Source organism: Aquila chrysaetos, chromosome 3 (genome assembly GCF_900496995.4).
Source record: "Aquila chrysaetos chrysaetos chromosome 3, bAquChr1.4, whole genome shotgun sequence".
NCBI classification, from domain to species: Eukaryota; Metazoa; Chordata; class Aves; order Accipitriformes; family Accipitridae; genus Aquila; species Aquila chrysaetos.
Genome location: NC_044006.1, coordinates 36,648,688 through 36,669,801, shown reverse-complemented (window position 1 = coordinate 36,669,801; position 21,114 = coordinate 36,648,688). Strand labels below are relative to the sequence as shown.

Below are 21,114 nucleotides of genomic sequence, written 5' to 3'. Positions count from 1 at the left end.
TCAGCTGGTTATACATAAAGAGGGTAAGCATTTCTTTTTTTCTTCCTTTTTTAAGTTATTAATTATGCTGAGACAGCTGGATGGAAGACTGCATCTTGCTTTTGGCTTCTGAAGGAAAGATCTCTCTTTTTGTTTGGTGTGCTGGGTTTTATATGGGGTTATTCTCTATTAGGGATTATATAATATGAATATGAAGTTACCCTGTCTTCCAAAGGCTCGTATATATGATCTCTGGTCAGTAGGGAGAAACTCATGCTTTTGACCTTTCTGTCTCTTTGGACCCATTAGTTGTTGGACATAGTGGTGCTTCTAAAATTGCTTAATTGTTCCAAAGAGATCATTTCTGCTTACTTCGTTATGGCCATTTGATGCAGTCTCTCTACACACTGCCAAAACCCCATGGTATATTACATTTTTATTGTTATGTAAAGCAGCTGTAAAACAAACAGTGTGGTTGTGTAAGTGTATTTGAAATCTTTGCTATTGGCTACTTCATTTTTTCCCTTTATGTCTCTAACTTTTACATTTATACTTTTGCCACCACAGGGAGCTAATGAAAAGCAAACATATAGACTGTTTGTTTTAAAAATAATAATAATAATGCAGTGCACAGATTCATGTTGCTTCCTCATTCGTATTTATTATCCTGTTTCACAGTATAAGAAAAGCTAGGGCATGCTGTGCTGGGGTAGTTTTCTGGTGGGAGGACTGGGTTTTTTTGTATTCTCCGTGCCTCCGTGCATTGGTTTGACTGTTACAGTCCTCTGATTTTAGGCAACTTCAACAATTGTAGAGCAAGTGAGCATATAGCAAACAAAGAAAGGAAGAAGATAAATGCATGTGCAGTAAGACATTGATCTAGATGAGGGGAGGTCTGTTGAACTGTTTTGTTTTTTTTAATACTTGCATGCCTGTAGGGAATCAGTCCCATGTGCATCCTTAGCATGCTGACAGGATTATGAAAGGTGATGTATTTTGTGTTCAAGTTTCTCTTTACAAGTAGTACTGAAGAAAACAAGGGCTTGAATTATCCTATATTTTTGATTCTTTCTGTACCTCTTTCAGTATGTAGTAGAACTGAATGTCTCAAGAGTAAAATTATGAAATGCATATATTTATTAAGGGGCTGACTTTCAACACTAGCTGTTTACAGTAAGAGAACTTGTTGAGATGATGAGTCTCTTGATCATTCTTTGCCCTAGTGGGAAAAGTGTGTAAAAACAGCACAACAGCCACTGGGCAGCCTCTCTCACAACTTTTCATCCATGTTGGTCACAGCTGCTAAGACATTTTTAATAGATAGACTTTTTCTTAGTTTAAGCTATTTTTCTACTTTAATTGGAGCTTGCATAGCTTAGATCTTTCTTTCCACTCTATTCAGAAAGATACCTGCACGCAGTTGCCACTGAGCCAGAGCTGCCTTCCTCCTGCAGCCTGTGCTGGGCAGGCATACCTACTTGTTGGGGGTCTGCTCTACTTGGATTTAAGGAACAGAAACAAACTATAAAGATTAAAGGATGCTCAGAAGGGGAATGTGTACTTGGATTTTGCTGGCAGTTAAAGGTAAATCCCTTACAGTAAGGAAGGCTCTAAAGAGTGCCTCTTGATATGTGTTTTGCAGTAGGTGTATTGCTCAAGAAGAATGAGAATATAATACAGCTGTCAGACTTCAACTTTGAAATAAATGATGTAGATTTCAACTTTGTTTTTATTTGGCCAACCATTTCATTTTGCAAATGATGAGGTAATTAATAATAATTTACAAATTTTAAAACCTCTAGATATTATCTGTACAACAGCTCTAAGGGAACATCAGATCTGCTTTTTGTTGGTGGTGTGTTTAGAGTGTGCATGTGTGTGCAAACACCCCTTTTGTACTCACTCACCAGAGTGCAGTTGTATTTCTGTGAAAGTAAGGGGTTATTTTTTCTTTACTCTTCCCATCCCAAATGCGCAAAAATAACTGTATGGAAAAGAATTCTTGTAATATCAACTTTCCTTTTCTTCAGCATTTAACTTGACTTGCAGAAGTTGACAGAATACACGTTTTCCTAAACTCTGAACATCGCATCACCCAGGAGAAGCACACGTGGGGAGGTCTCTTTAAGTGCAGGCAAAACAGACTCCAATGATAATGCTGACTTGCCACAGTTAATTCCAGTGGTATAAAGGGTAAGGCCAAACTTCTTGTCGTGACTGAGAGCAAAAGGTGTTTGCTGGGATCAGTGCTGCAATATTGTATATTCTTGTCATCATTTTGTAGCAAAAATGATAATAGAATTCTAGATATGCCATTATGGAAGACTATATAAGAGTGTGTGTGTTCTGAAAAATATCTAAGCAAAGGGGCTGAAGTGGGCTAATTCTCTTTTATCAATCCTGGATGGTCTTTCTGCACTTCTACAGTATTATTACAGTAGCAGTAGCTGTTCATTTTAACTGCTGCTGAACTGAGTTAGTACAACTGTGGAGGTGTAGATTTTGTCTGTGTTTGTGTGTATTCACATGTGCATGTTTATACACACATGCCTATATACTCGGATTTTATATATGAAATAGTGTACTTATGATCAGAACTAGGTATGACTGTACCTTTATCACCCAAGTTTGTTAAAAGATGTATGGCATTTTTAGAAAACTCAATCTGAATGTCATCACACTCAATTAGGACACCTCATTTTGTATTTCACCCACCTGGGTTTTCTTTTTCCATCCAATCCTTCTGTCAGCAAGTAAGAGCTAATTGTGCTTTTGTGCCCTTGACTAATCGTAGCAGACTGGTGGCTTTCCCCCAGTCTTTGCAGAGTTTTGACGTGGAAAAATGAACTTTGTAACTGTGTAAGAACACTTCATTTGTTTCATAAACTGTTCATTGTTGAAAATATACCTTTAAAAATAAAAACATCTGATCCAAATGACGTGTATTGTCGGAAAGAGTTTCTCTGCTCCAGAAATTTGTTTTCAAGTCCTCAAAGCTGGTCACATATAGCTGATGCCTTTTCACGTGTAACTAATGTATATTAATGATGCTGGTGTAAAGATCAAGGATCTCATGATACTGCAAAATTAAGCATTGCGATGTAAGCATATTTTTCCTCAAGTACAGTGTCGTTTCCATTAAACATAAGAACAACCAGATTATTCAAAATAAAGAGGCTGTAGTCCTCATTTAAGTAGCATAACATAAAAGGACTGTGATCTTGGACTTCTCAGATCTATGGGTTTTGTATTTGTCCTTCTGAATTACTATCTTGTGATTTTCAGTGCCTAGCCTGGGGAGAGAGGTTGAGCCAAAGTCACACAAATATCTTTCAAGCATGCTCTATGCATACATGACAGGTGGCTAAGATTTCATACAGAAACTGCCAGAATTCTGAAGTTGAATTTTTCCTGCATTCTGTGGTTTTATTTGGATGATTTGATGCCAGTTTGGATGCAGCTAACTGCAGCAGTGTCTCAGTCATTGAAAGGTGAGGGAGGCTGAAACTGGGCTCAGTAAGCCACAGTGCAGCCTGATATTGGATCTGAGGGTAGGTAACCTTTGTATTTCGGGATCAGTCCTATAGCTGAGGTAATACAAAAGCTCTGTAGTTTCTCTGAATTGTCCTTTTCTGACCCACAATAACTAAATCAAGCAAGGTTTCCACTGAAATTGTAACACCAATGTCATCAGTCTGTAATCTGGTGAAGTCCCTCTGAAATCTATTTCCACTGCTTTTATAAATTGAATGCCTCTATATAGAGATCCCTATTTTATGAAATATTTTTGTTCAAGTCATGCTTGTCTTTGGTGCAGCTTTCACCCAGATAATGGTAGTTACATACAAATATAGAGGTACACCCTTCCTGCAAGTGCCCAGAAATGTCATTGCAAAACTGTGGCATCGGTCTCTTTTTAAGCCATTCATCCGTGACACTGGTGATGGCACCTGAGAACTTGCTTATGCTCACAAAGTAAGTTGGAACTGTTGGCTGTAACTGCTTCTGCAATGAGGTTTAAAATAGCATGCTGAGTATGTGTGATATCAGAGTTTGGGTGACATTACATGATAGGTTATCTTCTGCTTTGTTATTGTTCTGCTCCCTCACTAGCATCTTCAGCCATACGTGCTATATTTCACTTGGTTAGAATTTGTGGTTTGTTGGGTTTTTTTCTTCTTCAAATATAGGTGTACCAGCATCAAACGGGACCATTTTTTAATACTTGTAGTATTTGTTTTAGAATCATAGAGTGGTTTGGGTTGGAAAGGACCTTAAAGATCATCTAGTTCCAACCCCCTGCCATGGGCAGGGACACCTTCCACTAGACCAGGTTGCTCAAAGCCCCATCCAACCTGGCCTTGAACACTCCCAGGGATGAGGCCTCCACAGCTTCTCTGGGCAATCTGTTCCAGTGCCTCACCACCCTCACAGTAAAGAATTTTTTCCTAATATCTAATCTAAATCTACCCTTTTTCAGTTTAAAACTGTTACCCCTCCTCCTATCACTATACTCCCTGTTAAAAAGTGCCTCCCCATCTTTCCTGTAGGACCCCTTTAAGTACTGGCAGGCTGCTATAAGGTCTCCCTGGAGCCTTCTCTTCTCCAGGCTAAGCAACCTCAACTCTCTCAGCCCGTACTCTTAGGGGAGGTACTCCAGCCCTCAGATCATCTTCATGGCCCTCCTCTAGACCCGCTCAAGAAGGTCCATGTCCTTCTTATGTTGGGGCCCCAGAGCTGGATGCAGTACTCCAGGTGGGGTCTCACCAGAGCGGAGTAGAGGGGCAGAATCACATCCCTTGACCTGCTGGTCACGCTTCTTTTGATGCAGCCCAGAACGAGATTGGCTTTCTGGGCTATGCGCGCACATGACTGGCTCATATTCAGTTTTTCATCTGCTAGTACCCCCAAGTCCTTCTCTGCAGGTCTGCTCTAAATCCAGTCATCACCCAGCCTGTATTTGTGCTTGGGATAGCCCCGACCCATGTGCAGGACCTTGCACTTGGCCTTGTTGAACTTCATGAGGTTCACACAGGCCCACCTCTCAAGACTGTCAAGGTCCCTCTGGATGGCATCCCTTCCCTCCAGCGTGCTGACCACATGACACAGCTTGGTGTGTATGGTTTTCTCATGTTCTCTCATAAGCCTCTTGCTCAGAGTTCATAAGTTTGAGTTTCTTTACTTCCTTTACTTGTTCATCTTTCTCTGATTTTCCTAGTAGGCAGGCAAGTTTATTCTGTTTGGAAGAACACAGTCAGAATGAAATATTTCAGTCATTTATTTAACCGTTAGCTTCATGCTGCACTGAATACTAGTGTAAAAGAAAATAAATTGGAAACATCTGTTTTCTTTTTCTCATAGCAGAAGAACAAAGAGATATGTTCTATTGAAATCAAAGGTGGCAAATATAAGAGTAATAAAAGGAAGGTATTATATGTGTCTTTCACACATATAATTAGTCTATGGAACTTACTGTCACAGGAAATTATTGAGGCCAAGAACATAACAGAATTTGAAATAGAATTGGGCAGGCATGTGGCTATCGTGAATGTTCAAAGCCTGTCTTATTAATTATGGTGATTTTGGAGCAATATTAAACCCATGCTCCTAGGCTTAAGCACGTTTATCTTGAGATGTTGTATCAGAAGAGTGTGCTTTTCTTGTGTTCCTTTGAATTAAACTTGCCTATAGACTAAAATTTACCTGAATTCTGGGCATTGCATGGAAATCTTTTTCTCCAATCCCAGCTTGTACACATGCAAGTGTTTTTCTCCCTCCCTTCTTCCACATACACATGTACGCACTTGTCTTATATCTCTTTGGGAGTGGATATCCTCCTCACATATTTTCTTTGTCTCTTTCCATGCCCTTTTTCCACATCCCTTTCCATATCAGCTCATCCCAGGAATTACCATTATGCATCATGTCTGATCAGGTTGCAAGGGAATGCCTGTGGAAATGACCTACAAAGGGAGCAATAGAATCCAAAGACTTATGAATGATTAATACCTACGCAGAGCAAGAACCACAACATTGATTAAACTTGAGTATGCTATGATGAGTGAAATCACTATATTTCTGTGAAGGAAGTGATGATGGTAGCAGGCTCTTTACCATGTCTTGGCTTTTTAATAAGTGGCACTTCAAGTTATGGAATTAATTCCACAGAGTGGAAAAATATCAGGAGTGAAGTAATAAATATGTTAAAAGGTTTGACTATTGTAGTTGACATTTATGCCTGCAAATCTCGACAGGGCTTTAAATGACACAGTTCCTACACATTGGAGCCAGGGAGGAGAAATATCATCTTGATATGCTAAAGCTTATTTAAAAAACAACAATAATAGCAAAAACCAAAAACCCAATCAAAAAAACAACAAACCCACATCTGTAGTATCAAAAAGAAAAGAAAAAAAGTAGTTGAGCAAAAGCGTAATAGAAACAATAATTAGAAATCCCTGGGCATTAGCCAAAATATTCCTGGTCTTCCGATTCTCTTATTGGGAGTTTATGAAAGGCAACTTGAGTAAAACATGTGGCTTCAAAGAAAAGAACCTTAAAATGTCTCCTGTAGAGGAGTTCAGCTCTCCACAGAGCTGTATGCATTCCTTTGTAAGGTTCTGCTCTTCTGTAATTATCTAAAAACTAGTCAGATTAATGACAGAAGCAACGCTTGTTGCTTGTTTCTAAGATGCTCAGCAGCAGCACTGATTGATAACAGACACTTAGAGATTATTCTTCCATAAAGAATACAATATCCTGTCTTTTTACAGGATGCAGAAGTGACAAGGATGCTTTCAAAAGTGTTCTTTGCTGACAGTAAGAATGAGGAATGCCATAATTACTGACTGGGCTAAGTGTGATGAAGCAAACCCCCAATCAAAGTCCTTTGCAGCAATCTGGCTTTTGCAGTCACTGCTGGTTTTTTTCCAGGTTCCCAAAAGAGATTTCTCTGTCCTGCATTGCATATGAATTTGTTTTGCTGAATTTGATGGAAGTTTCTCATTGACTTCAACAAGCCCAGACTGATACAGAAGTACTGGCTTCTAGAAAGACACTTGACAAATGTATTTGCTAACACGACAGATCTTTAACAACGCGTGGCCTGCTGCAAAGGTCTTACTTTGAAAGTAGGGAAGAAACTTATTCTTTACTGGCTTAGTGCTCATTAAGGGCATACCTATGGTAGCTAAGTCTTCCCATTTTGAAAAAGGAAGGGCAGTAGGTTTTTCTGGCATGTGAATGAGAAAAAGGCTTAATATAGATACATACAAAGTAATGCCTTGTTCATCAACTTCTGTGTAATGCTGTCCACTTTATCTCAAAAAGAATATTGGAGAAGTATTCTGTAATACTAAGTGGATTTTGCAGAGGAGAGATTGAAATTATTAAAAAAGAAACTGGAGGAGTTCTCATGTGAAGACACAGGGATTGCTTCCTTCACAGAATAGACTGAATGTTTATTTTCCTTGTTTTCATTCTCTGGAGAAAATAGACTGGAAGATTATTTTCCTCTGTGATGCACAAGAACAAAGGCATATGGAATGAGATTAAAAGATAGAGAAATTTAATTTATTTAATTTTTACAGAATGAAATTAGACACAGGGATTCCATGCTGTATTACATTGCTGAAGCCAGGAATTTAGCAAGCTTCAAAAAGACTCAGGCTTCTATGGAGGGCAAAATCAGACAGAATTACTGCAGCTTATTCATCATACTGATTTCAGAAGGGAAACATAGATGCCTGGTTTTGACACTCAATCAGTTAGCGTCGAGGATGTTGCTAAGGTAGGGGAAAGCAGAAGACCGGGCAGGAGCCTTCCAGTGCCCATCTCTGCCCCATTTGACACTGGAAACCAGTGAAAGAAAGGGCATTGGAACAGGTGGACTTCAGATCAGATCCAGCCTGGTGATTTCCTATATTTCTTTTGATAAGCTAGTAGAGGAACAAAGTTCTGTGGCAAAATTTGTATTTGGCTGTGAACAAAGTCTTTGCAGTAATACTACTTCTGTTATAGTAATGGGTGGACTGAGCTTTATTTTAACATTGTTTTATAGGGGAAAACTGTTTAGAAAAAATCTTTGCAAGTCGTGTTATAAAAAGGTTTGTGTATTATGAAACACCCACACACATATGTATCTATATATATGTGCGACAAAAGCACCTTTAAGAGTAATTTCCAAAACTATTTCCCGTAATGTTTTGTCAAATTAATATCTCTCTCAGAGAATTGAGTCTTAAAGCTGAAAACGAGTGCACACATACTTTGGTGTCTTAGTCCAGTACTTAATCTTAAGGTTGACTCTGCCTGATCAAATTTCAAGTTTGTAGTATCATTATCTCATGGCTTGAAAGTTACATTTGTGACATGGAGTTTTACTTATATTTATACAGAGTAAATAAAAAAATCGTTTTAGGCTTGGTTAGTTTGCTACTCTGTTACTGATATTACCATTGGGATGATTTTTTTTGTGTGATCTGTTTTATTCTTCTGTGACAGGCACTAGCTCAGCAGAAGAGAACTATTTTTGGTTAGTTTGCCTTAATTGGAAAAAAGGAGTTGTCTCATCATAACTTTTAATTACATTTGATTAAAAACCCAATATAAAATAAAAAATTATTAGAAGTCCTTTTTAATGATGGTAGTGTCAGCTGTCTTTGGAATTTGTCTATTCTTACTGATTTATTAAGGCGGCTATTTGTGTGTACTCTAAGGGGTTTATTTACTGGCCTTTCTGAACTGAGATCTTCACATAGAAACTTAAAGGAAGAAATATCTCTTATTTTATCTCGAAAGTTCAGGTGGGATTGCCTAGATTGGCTGAGGAATTTTCTAACATAGTGTAAATAGTGTAAATATATTTACATTGTAAACGTATTGCTGTTAGAACATCTTTATTTCACTAAAAGGAATATTTGAAATGCCTTTTAGTGAGAAAATCAAAGCGAATGAAGCTGTAGTGACTGGAAACAAGTAAGTTCTTTTGTTCTTACAGTGCTTTTCCCTACCTTCATACCCCAAATCCCTGTGATTTGTAGCTAATGATAGATTTATTCCCTCCTCTTATGTTGTTATGTATGTAAAACTACATCAAGCATGGGTGTTAAGGCTGTCAGTTCTTCTACATGTTTTGCCATACTACTGTTATGCTATTATGTCAGTTTCATATTCATAATATTTGTGCCTAATTAGAAGTAGCGTGTTCAGTTTTTCTTCAAAAAATTAATAGTATAAAATTAAGTGCAAACTGTATATCTATCTCTGTGTCAGTTTTACAGTTTTGTAGGCATGCCTCTTTATTTCTGTTGCCATATGTATGGAAGTGGTTACAGCATAACAAAAGTGATGCACAACTCTCAAAACATACCTCCTAATCTTGTCACTCTTCCTTTAAGGTGTTACTTGTAACAATGCTCAGGTTAAAAGGTTAGAAAATGTAAACTGCTGTCTCTAAAACACTTGCATGTGCCTGTAAGGCGTGCTTTCCTCCTTCTGTCTCTATGAAATGTAACAGAAAAATCTCACGCTAGTACTACTACCAATGAAAATGTTTTCACCAGCCAATAAAGAAATGTGAATTTTTACTAAATGCCACTAAAGATCCTTCTCTGTGAACTTAATGGGTTGTGCAGGAAGTTTGAGGAGAACATTTATTTTTTTTTAATGACTAGAAAAGCCTCCAGACCATGGGAACATACCTGAAGCATTATTTAACATCAGTGTTTTCAGCCAATTACAGTGTAAACTTAGCATGATGGGGATTTTTTTCATGACAGTGAAAGGTTGAAACGTAGTTTAAGCTAAGAATGCCAGTGGTCAGCTGAAGGAACAAAGTTTCCAGACGGTGTGGGACCAGGACTGATGTTGACGAGGATGCCTGGACTTCTTGTGCTCCCTGGCAGTTGCCTTTTACATGCCTGCTGTGGACCTCTGTCAGCAGAACGTAACTGCCACCCGTGGTGTTGTCTTTCCAGCTTATTAAATTGTGGCTAAGTCTTCTCTCTTTGGTGGAACTCAGGGAGGAGCAGACACCCATGTTGGCTTTTATGTGTGTAAATGTGCCATGCTTTTTATAAAAGGTGTGAGTGATGTAATGCCCTGAGTTGAAACTCTTATTGCCTGGCACTTCATTGTCTTTAATGTTTCCTTACATTCAGGAGATATTCCAGACAAAAATGTCGTGAATTGAAGGCATTGGGAAGTTTGAAAGTCAATGATGTGGGCTTTTTTTTGCTTTGGGGGAAGTTGCTTAACATCAATTGCCAAATAGGGTTCTGGAGAAAAAAGGTAATTTGTGAAGGACTATATCTGTCCTTCAAGTTAAGGCATGCACATTGGCGCCAAAACTGCATATATTATTTAAGAGCACTGCTTAATCCTCTTGTGGCTCCTTATGTGGATTAAATTTAATGTTCCTAATACTTTGAAAACAAAAAAATAAACAAAACTTTAGGAAGCCACTACAAATGCCTATTCAGGCTATCCTTATGCATGTGACTATGCTGTCAAAAAATCAAAAACCTATTTTTGTTTTTAAATCCCTTGACAGATTTTTTGTTTTTCAAGCTTTTGCTCTCATGTCAGCTTCACAATAATATTTGTGTATGTATCTGCTACAATAAATGCTGATTAGCTATTGTGACTGGCTCGTGTTTGCAACTGTTATTAATGAGAACAACTTGCAGTGGTATATAAACAATTTTTAGTGACTGCTATGTAGTCGGCTGGCAGCTGTCCTGTACTGAAGTGTAGGTAATCTTGTTTTACTTAAAAAATAGTAAACTCTCAGATCTCAGATAAAATTTCTAGTCTGTGCATGTCACTGTTTCAAAACTCAAAGGCAGTGTTTTCAAATTACTTTTCTGCTAGGCAACTTTAATAGTAGTTCAGAATTGTGAAAATCGGGAAAGAGATGCACTGGGTAGTGCAGCATAATTGAGAATATTTTGTTGTTGTTTTGAGAATAGTAACCAAATCTTGTTTTGGTATTGGGTGGTTTGTGTAATTTTGCTGTTATCGCCTGCAGTAAAATAGGTTAATCCAAATGCAGTGATTTTGATTTATTTAGTGAATGGCAAGGAAAGGAAGTTAATATAAAGAGTTTAATGTCGGTAAAGGAGAAGGGGAAGACATCCAGATTAGATTTTCTTTTTTTTTTTTTTTTTCTTTCTAGGTTTCATGTATCATTAAGATATGTCCTTCAAAACATAACATTATGTTGCTAATCAAAGTATATTATCAGTATCAGCATTGGTATGCTGATGGAAAGCAATATAATGATGTGAAGACAAGGTAATGGAATGACCTCATTCTCTAGTTAAGTGGTATTGACTCTACCTATCCTTGATCTAATGCGAAAGGGAGTCTGTTGGTGTTGACTGGCTGATGAATTTGTTTTAATTTGTAGCATGTTTTTAGGGCAAGTTGGTAGGTAGGTAGGTGGTGGGACAGGCGGATCAGTTTCGGAGCATGTGGTACATGAGCATGTTTTTTTTTTTTCCTTAGGTTATGTTCTCTTGAAAACTTAAAGTTGCATATAAACTAGCAATCTTAAAATACTGCATCATCTGTTCTGAGTACAGACTTTAAACAGAATTCGTGTAGTTCAGTGCAAGAGAGATGATAGCTACCAGTCTGGCAATTTATTGTCTGCCCTCTTTAAAATAGACCTTTTCCTCCCCATGCTTCGAAGTAAGAAAGCTAGCTGGAGGGGACAGTTGGGTGAAGCCACAAGAACCATGTCCTTATTAGTTTGAGGAAGTTCGAGAGTCTTGTCTGCTTTCAATTTTCAGCATAGCAGGGGCGACTTGCCAAGTGTTACACATCATCTTTAACTTTCTGGGGCCAGTTTTTCCAAGCTGATTTGTAGCTGCTGTTGCCCTTTCAGTCCAAGTTACTTAGCATATGCATTTCTTGATCTACAGAATTACTAGTTATAACGAAATCAATAGGGCAAACTGATGATAAAGTCCGAGATCACCAGTCCACTGTGTTATCTCAATGCTGGATAGGTAGACTTATGAAATAGGTGGGATCTTTCTTTCTTTTTTTTTTTTTTTTTTTTTTCTTTCCCCCAAACAGGGCAAGTGACTTGTGAAGACAGATGCCTCCAGATCATGTGGGTCCAAACTTAGCAGTTTTACAGTTGATGTACTACAGGATGCCTAAATATTTATGACATGCTGGGGTTTTTTTATCTGTTTATTGAGACCACCTTTCATATTCCCACACTGATAGGAAGAGGACAGGAGATGGGCATGGAGGACAGAAACACAGATGTAGGTCCCAGCTTGATTCTGGAATGGCAGGTTATTTGTGGTGGATTTCTATTTTCCCTAATGGATAAAGCATGGTATTTAGGGGAGAACGCTCTCATCATTTAATGTAGCACAGTTAGGGCTGCTTATGGGGGGCAAGGGGGCATTATTGAACTGTTTTGCTGTCCAAGGGGGTAGTTTCTTTTCCATGTGTGAAGAACCTACTATGTCCCAGTAAGTGCCAGGAGGAAGTAGAGCTTTTGTTCTCTTTTGAGGGGTGCGCCACATTTGAGATTAGTGACACAAGAACTTTCATATTTATTAATAGTATTGATTCTCTTTTATTGTCTTTAAATACAGGACTGTAAATTTGATGCTGGGCAACCACTTTAAGAGTATGTTTACTTTATGAAAGCATTACAATTACAGAAACAAATAGGTTTACTGGATATGTTTCTATACCAACTTCCAAAAACCTGTTGGAAGGTGAAAAGGCCCCAAGCAAATGATGTAGTTGCAAAAATGGTGCATTTGTGAAACTGCCTAATTTTGCTTACCAAATGTAAATTACACATCTGTGTCATAAATACTAAATTTGGAAATGAGGTCTGATGATGTGAAGGAATTTCTGTCCCCATGTTGGCAGCTAATAGTCCAGTTGACAAATGGCAGGAAGGAAACTGATGTAAAAATAACACAAGGTTAAGCTGGCAGAGCAGAGTTTCTACCATCACATCTTCTTGTCATAAGCCGTTGCTAATTGTTAGGCGAGTCAGATTCTCTTCTACTCTTTCCCAATTTGTTTTATTGTTTCTTGTGCAGGGTATTATTTAATGGGAGATGCAAGGTCAAATATAAGCCAGTACATTTTAATTTATTTAATTTTTGGTCACAGTGTCAAGCTATAACTATGAGGAGAAAAGGAAAACAGATGTGCATACAATGAAAATAATTTCATTGACTACTTCATTTAACATTTTCTGTATTTGCATCCTGTACATACTAAAGCCACAGACTTGCTGCAACAGCCTCTCTGCAGTCATGTTGGATGCTGAAAATGTTCCTACATGTGGTGGGACAAACTTCCAGTGCTTTGAGGTGGAGAAGGCTAGGAAGAAGCCACTGCAATGGAAAACGGGAGCAATTGAGAGCTGAGCAGGCTGGATTTATTTTCAATTTTGGAACCAATGCTAAATGGATTAATTTCTCTTGAACCTTTTTATGAGGACTTGCTCCTAAATTGAAGTGGTTATTGTTAAACTAAATAGAGCTGCAGCACACTCCTGAGAATATCATAAGTCTCCTTCTGACCTCCCTGTTAACTGAGATTTTATTTTAAATCTTTGAAGCCTGGTTTAAAAATCAAACTCTGCAGTGAAATTATTCAAGAGGGTTGGCCTTTTCACCAAGTAGTTTAGTAGTAACTTCACAGTAATATTTTGCAGAGACTGAAATATTTCAGGTGAAGGTCCTAGATTTGCAAGTACTCCTGGGCATTTCTCTTCCTGTTGTAATTGAAAAGAGTGAGATCTTGGCAACAGTAAGGCTCTTGGTTGTTGTGTGATCTTATTGCCAAGTATTTTTTATATAAACTGGAAAACCTAGTCTTTTTTTTTTTTTCTTTCCCACAAAGAAATCCCCCTGAAACAGTTTTCCTTGAAGTCCCATAAATCCCTGCATAACACCTTATCAGCTCCATTATCAGAGCTATTTAGTTATTTAGTTCCTTTTTTAACCTCGTAAGAATGTAATTCGCTGCACCGTTTATCCTCCAGTTTAAGCTTTGTGCAATTTATGTGCAATTCTTCAAACCTCCCCTCCCCAATTTTACATTAGCCTGATACTTAAGGGAAAAGCTTTCCCAGATGCTAAAACAGAAATTTAGTGCATGCTCTTCTCTCTTAGAAATGTGGTGGGATTTGTAAGGTACTTACCATTGTGCAATAATATTGTGACTGCCATTTTAAATTTAAGACAGAAAATACAGTACCTTCAATGAGTTACAAGAAAAATAATAATATTTACTGCTTTGTACTTGAAAACCATGCCCCTGAACATGCATTAGAAGGAGAGTTAAGTTCTGTTTTCACAATTTTATAGTTTGGATTGCTGTAGCGATATAATGTTCCATCTTTGCTCACTTACCTCTCCTTTCCCTCCTTTGCTCCCTTCTTATGCTTTAATTAAAGCCAGCTGCAACTTTTTCTCTTGCTGTCTTTTCCCTGTGTCTCTCCTTGAGCTTGTAGGCATTTCACCTATGGTCAATCCATCATTTTTAACTAGTGTTAACACAGAGGACCAGCTTGGCTGTGTATAATGACAGTGGGCAAAAAATACCACTCTGATTCATGTAGTCACATGGTAATTCAGTATATTACCTTTAACTTTCCACGGTTGCCCAGGAGGAGTTTCGTTGTGTTGTGATTTTTTTTTTTTTTTTCCTTTTCCTTTCATTTCCATTCTCTGACTAAAAATGGGAGGCAAAAAAAATTATATCCCACTTTTAAACTACTTGACCGGAAAATGGCAATTAAATGGATGGCCCAGGGTATCCTTTTAACTACTTCTGTCTTGTCTGGTTGAATTTCTTCCTAATAATTGTGTAATGTTTTAATGCTTATTTGATAATTGAAAAACCTGTGTGAGTTGTGTACATGAGTTTTTTGATTGCATTGTAGCATGCCTAGCATAGTGGGGTTCCGTCTGTGAATGGAGTGTCTCAGTACTATAGTAATAAAAATAATAATACATTTTGGTAGCTAAAGCATGTACAGGAGGTGACAATTTATTTCTAAAACTAGAGCTATGCATTAATACAAAGTTTTGGAAGTGACATGGTGGCCAAAGAGTTAGCTGCTTTTTTGTTTGGTTGGTTTTAACTCTGTTCTTTGACATTCCCATTTTTAACACAGCTTGCTTAGAGATCCATAGAGCAAAATTTCTTTGAATGAAGGGTTTTGCAGGTGTGTGTGTAGCTAAGCTAGATGAGCTGTCCTGCTTTGTTGTAGACCCTGCACCTGCCTCGCCCAGTGATCTAGGACTTCTGGGGTACTTTTGCAATCTTTGCACCAGATTCAGTCTGACAATGTAGGTGGGCAAGCTCAGCATGGACCCACTTGGTGGACTACCAGGAAAGAAAGCATATTTACCCTGAGGTCGGGAGTGGGGTGGATTAGGAGGGAAAATCAAGGTGCACCAGAACTTTATGCTGCCTCCCTGCCAGTCAAAATGTCTAATGCATTTCGGGCTTGCATCTTTTAAAAAAAAAAAAAGGAGGAAAGAAAAGAAAAGAAAAAGGGTGGGGGGAGAGAAGGAAAAAAGAGACCTCCTAACAGTCAAGTAATATTTCCTAAAGCTGCCTAGTAAGGTGATGTATACATGGCCAAGATGCAATTCCATGTTCAGTCATTCACTGTTTCTTACTACAAAATAAAACAACAACAACAACAAAAAAATGTTGCTATCAGTTTGTAACAGCGCAGTTTTACGTTGGAGATCATCAGATTCTCTGCCACCTTGGAATTCCCATGCACTGTTAGTATGTTGTTTGCTTTCTGATTTGAGCTATGTCCCTTGGAAAAGGTCATGTCTGCAGTGTTTTTGGAAATTATTTTCCACAAGTGTGCAGCTTCAAAACAGCTTAGGTACTTGCATCAGAGTCTTCCTGTTCAGGGCAAAATAGCCTCAAAAATAGAATCTAGGGGTATGGAGTAGTCAGAGTATGAGTTCGTGGTTTTGTCACTTGTGGTTTTAAATGAAACATATTGTAGTTTTTCATTAGGTGTTATTTACTTCAACATACCATGAAATTGCCCTCCTTCTCACCACCCTGGCAGATAGCTGTCTGGCATTTTTAAACTACTCTGCTAAATTAGTTAGCTTTTAAAAGGAATATATGCCTCTGTGGTATAGCAGGGTATTAACCTAGTGTCTGTAGCATCGACTAATTTTTGATTCATTTATCACTACTGTGACCTGCTATTGCGTGCTTTCCATATCTCAAAGAAGAGGAACTGAAGTATTCACTGGCCTGTATTTTCACTAGAGGAAAAGCTTATGTTAGCATTTGGTCAACTCCTAGAGAGGACTAGGTAGTTTCCAAATGTACTAGCAACTTGACATAATCAGTGGACTCTTTCTGAGTCATTCTCCTGGAAAGTACCAGCAGTGTGTTCCCAGGGATTTTCATACATTAGCTGCATGTGGTGAACACCAGAAAATCCTGCCTCCCCTCCATGGCATAGGCATACTTTGAGTGATTTCCCCAGGGATGCACAGGCAGAGGAGGGAGGAGGGAGCTGGGAGCTGAGTTTGTGCACCAAAAACATGAGAGTGGTATCATGTAACGTATGCCTGGGGTGGAGGTTGTACCTGGCTGGCTTAAACACGAAAAAGCCACAGGCTGGCTGTTCTTGCAGACTATCTGTCGTTTCAGCCTTTTCAGTACATGAAAAGGTGTATGTGTGTCTTCTCCATGAACACTTAATCTCTGTGACAGTCTTATGTTTACAACCGCTCAGTACTGCAAGGCATCTGAGCATGCAGCCAATTTACATAGGCATCATTCTGGTCCCCAGCCTCTGCTGTGGGCATTTCTAATTTAGCTGTTTGGTTTTTAAGTTGAGAAAGAACATGACCCCTGCCAGCAGTGGGAGGCAAAGCAAGGTGAGGTTTTGCTAAAGCGACACAACATTGGTTGGGACTTGGTCCAGGCAGAACTTTTGAGTCTCACCTGTGCCAAGACTTTCTCTCTGCATTGCATTTACCAGGAGGATTCAGACCGCTGCTTCTGGACTTGGAAAGTTAGATAGTCCTTGAACAAAAACTACCTTGGTACTGGGCACTTTCCAAAGGGTGTTACTGTCATAACATCTGTCCAGAGGATAAGCCAGCAGCAACCTGGGAATGATCAGAAACAGTTGTTACAGTGGGTGCAGGGCATCTTCGCTGAGTATATCACTGTTTTTCCAGGGAAGAAAGATCTCAGTTGCACTGCTGTGTAACATATGCTGCCTAATATGATAATGATGGGTTGGGATTTTCTCATTTTTCTTTCGGATGTCGTCTTTCACTCTGCATTACTGGTCTTTGTCTCATTTCTTTTTTTTGGAAGTGAAGAGCTTGTAGGCTATTGAGTTAAATACAGAAGGTTTTTGCTCTCATACTCTTGTCTTGCAATGAAAACAGTTTCTATTTTAATTGGTTAAAATTGTCTTCCCAGTGGTCATATGTTGGACAGCTTCAAAATGTTGTGTTAGTAGATCTAGACACTTAATTTGAGCAGTGGTGACACACATCAGGCAAGGTGGCAGCTGTGCCTGTGAGCCCTGTATCTATGCATCAGTGAATTTCTTTTTGAAGCAGATAATTGCAAGGGTTTTAAACAAAGAATGTAATCTTTAACCTTTGACAGTTTTTATATATCCACCAGAAGCTAATGCCACTGCACTTTATGCTGTGGTCCAGCGTCGTCACTTTTCTATTAAGCACTAGGTCTTCTTGATTTGCTTGATATTACCTAATCCTAATTTAAATCGGAGCAATATTGCACTCTGAAGCTGACTTGCATCTTCCTCTTTCAGTCTTTCCTTTATAAGAAATCAATGTTAATATGTAAAATTGGACATCTACAGCTATTTCACTCTGTTAATTGAATTATGAAAAGCTTAAAAGGTAAGCTTAGTACATCACTGTTAAAGCCTACTGATGTCGTACAAAGATGTTGCACTCTTTTAATACAGAGGTCTAGCAGTATATTACTTGCATGCAGTGATAGCTCTAATTGGAAACCTGATGGGATACAAGAGATTTCTAAGACTATTACAAATAATAATATATTATTTGTTAAGTCTGTGGGATTTTTTTATTGACAGTCCTTTGGGTTGAAGCTGGAAATAAAATGCAAAATGTTGAAATATTTCTCGTTGGTTCAGAGGGCTGTATTCAGTGCTAATCGCACATCACATTTCTTGAGTGCTGAAGTGCTCCCAGTTGGCAGTTCTCGTGATATAAATTTCAACAGTAAATCGGTGCTAACAAAGCTCAAGTACCTGTTCCATTCAGTAGCTCCATCTTTAGGGGAGGGAGGGGAGGATGATCACCGGTGCAACTTGCAGTAATGACAGTGTGTCAGTAGGTTGCTAATACGTACATAAAGAGGTGATTCCTTGGAGTGCTGGCTAAGGGTGCCCCAGAGTCCTTTTCAGGAAGTTTGCACAGTTAAGCTGGTGTCTTTCAAGAGGTAGAGCTTCCTGTCTAAATACAACGCTCTTCCAGTCTAATGCACAAGTGGTAGCTGGAGAGTACTGAGTGCCCAGATATATAGACCTGCATAGGACAGGGACAAGTCATTAAGGTGGAGCAGGATGCCAGGAGTGTTCAGGATGGAATGGCTTTTACTTTAATTTAGTACCGATCTTAAGCTGCGTGGGATTTTGTGTTCTGTGGAGAGAAATCTTTCCCTAGTGGCTGGTGCATCACTTTGCAGAGAACCTGTCTTCCTTTACTGGTTTCTTACATGCTTTCCTTCCCCTGGAAGCATGCTTTTAGTCATAGCTTTGCTATTGTTGAACTATTTAGCACCAACGTATTGTGAACTTCTGTTTTTAGCTTAATATGAAAATAAAACTTTAGGTTTGATAACAGAATTAACTCCATTTGTCTCCCCTGATTCCCCTGCTGTCAGGAACATGTTCACTGGTACTGCAAGAGCAGGGGAAAAAAGACTGTCTCTGATCACTGCCGTTACATTGAGAATTTATGTTTTCGTAGTTGTATTTCTATTTCTAGCACTTACTAACACCTAACAATTACTCTGGTTCCCTTCACATTACTCAAACGCATATTGTCATGTATATATCGAATTTATTGGATTGCCTTCCCTCAAGTAATACTACTCCATGATTGTTATAATATGAAAAGAGCCTTTTTTTTATCCTTCTGTCTTACATTAGCCTTGTTAAAAGAATGGGGAAAGAAGAGCAAGGCTGGTTTTCCTTGTATTGGGGATGTTAAAATCCAGCCCCTTACAGAACAAGGGGAGAAGAGATTTCCAAAGTCATAGCACATCCATGATGGAAAAAGCTGTGTCAGCACCTCCCCTTATGCAGAGGGAGTTTTCAGCTCTGGCATCTTACAGATAAAATACTACCATAGCAGCACAGAAAGAAAGAGGTAGCAATGGAGTCCTAAACCATTAATGGCTTTATAGGTTGAGCTGTACTTAGAAATACTCAGTGACATATGGCACGCTACAGAATACAAGTGTCTGAGGATCTCAGTAGAACTAATTTTCAACGAACAGACATTTGTGTTCTGCAACACCTTTAGTTTGTACTGCTCTTGGTGAGCTGCTGGCAGGTTAGGGAGAATCTAGAATTAGACAAAGCTGATTTGAGAAAGCGCTGTTTTAATTTGACACAGTGATTTTAATTCCCCTTACAAAAGCAGTTCACAATACAAACAATATCAATGGTATGAGTTCTTATGGCCTCGTTCTAGAAATCACTGTTGCAAAATCGTAAAAGTGTAGAAAATTTTGACATTTAAGAGTATCATCATGTATTTGGCTTCCTTCAGTTATACCATGAGCCTTGGTTTAGCAATAATATGGGAATATATTTTAATTTTAAAGATCACACAAGATTAATAAAATCAACATAAGTTCTTAATTTATTTAGTATGGTCTTTCATGTAGTACAGCATTATTAAGGCTGAGCTGGAAGAGCCTTTTCTGAAATCCAGTAGGAAATTCTTCTTTGAAACTTAACTTTTCTGTTGTTTTGAGATTGTGTAGCATGTTTAGGAGTAGTTCTGGGCAGTGCTACTCTTATAAATGTCAGGTGAGAGAAGCTGAAAACCATACCCCACCCTAGTTTCTCAGCTTTGCTGAGCAGTCTGAACACTGGTAAGTCCAGGTAAGATCTCTGAAATTTTTGGAAGGATTCAATCTACTTTTAATCCCTGTCTTTACTTCAGGTGGTGTATGAAGTATAACACTGAAAACTTTCTTCCATATCATACTTGAAGAATGTAAGAGGTCATATTTATTTGAACTGTGGTAATATTCCTAAACCATTTGGTTTTTTCATCTCGTAGCGCTGGCCCCAAAGGTGATAACATCTATGAATGGAGATCAACCATTCTAGGACCTCCAGGTTCAGTCTATGAGGGAGGTGTTTTCTTCCTTGACATCACATTCACACCAGAATATCCCTTCAAGCCTCCAAAGGTAAGAGACCTGTAGCTGACGTCTTAAGTCATGAATGCTCAACAGACCATCAAGTAGCAAGAAGCAGTGTTAATGGAATGCAGCCCATTTGAAAACTACTCTGTTTAAGAACAAGCTTAAGCTCATTTCGGACATTGCATTGGTTTCTATTAGCTAAATGTTAACAGCTTTTCAAGTCCTCTTGATCGCTATTTTAGAGCTTATTTTCTTTTTCTCTGCTTCTGTTTATAAGAGGTCCTAAGCAATTAGTGCAAGCATCAGGACAGGCCTGAGAAACTGAAAAGTAAATAAACTTTGGGAGAGGAGAAAGGATACAAGTATTTGTTTCTCAAACCACTCAGTTACCACAAGCATAACAGTTACGTGTGTTTTGGCCACTAAAGTCGTATTTAATTTTTCAGTTTTGTTGGGTACTTGTGTTGTTCACCTGCTTGTACAGTAACAAACTTTTTCTGTAGGTGTGTTATATCTGTGAAGCTCTTATATTCCAGTCTTGTTGTGTTCCAATGCCACAAGGCAAATACCAGTGCAAGTGAATGTTATCTTGTGGTTCACATACTTAGCTGGAGGAAGAGTGTTGGGTTACAAGAAAAGGTGGTTGTGTGTACACTTCATGTTTGCCTTGTATCTGAAAGCATTTATGTG

The 21,114-nt window shown here is 38.5% G+C and overlaps 1 protein-coding gene across 5 annotated transcripts in view; it reads left to right on the top strand.

The window, feature by feature from the left end:
* Nucleotides 1–21,114, top strand: part of LOC115339998 (ubiquitin-conjugating enzyme E2 E1) — a 47,421-nt gene that overhangs the window by 18,724 nt on the left and 7,583 nt on the right. For all 5 annotated transcript variants that reach the window (XM_030010749.1, XM_030010748.2, XM_041122407.1 and 2 more), the window contains one exon: nt 20,337–20,469. In XM_030010749.1, coding sequence (XP_029866609.1) covers nt 20,337–20,469 — 133 coding nt within the window. The remainder of the gene's footprint in view (nt 1–20,336; nt 20,470–21,114) is intronic.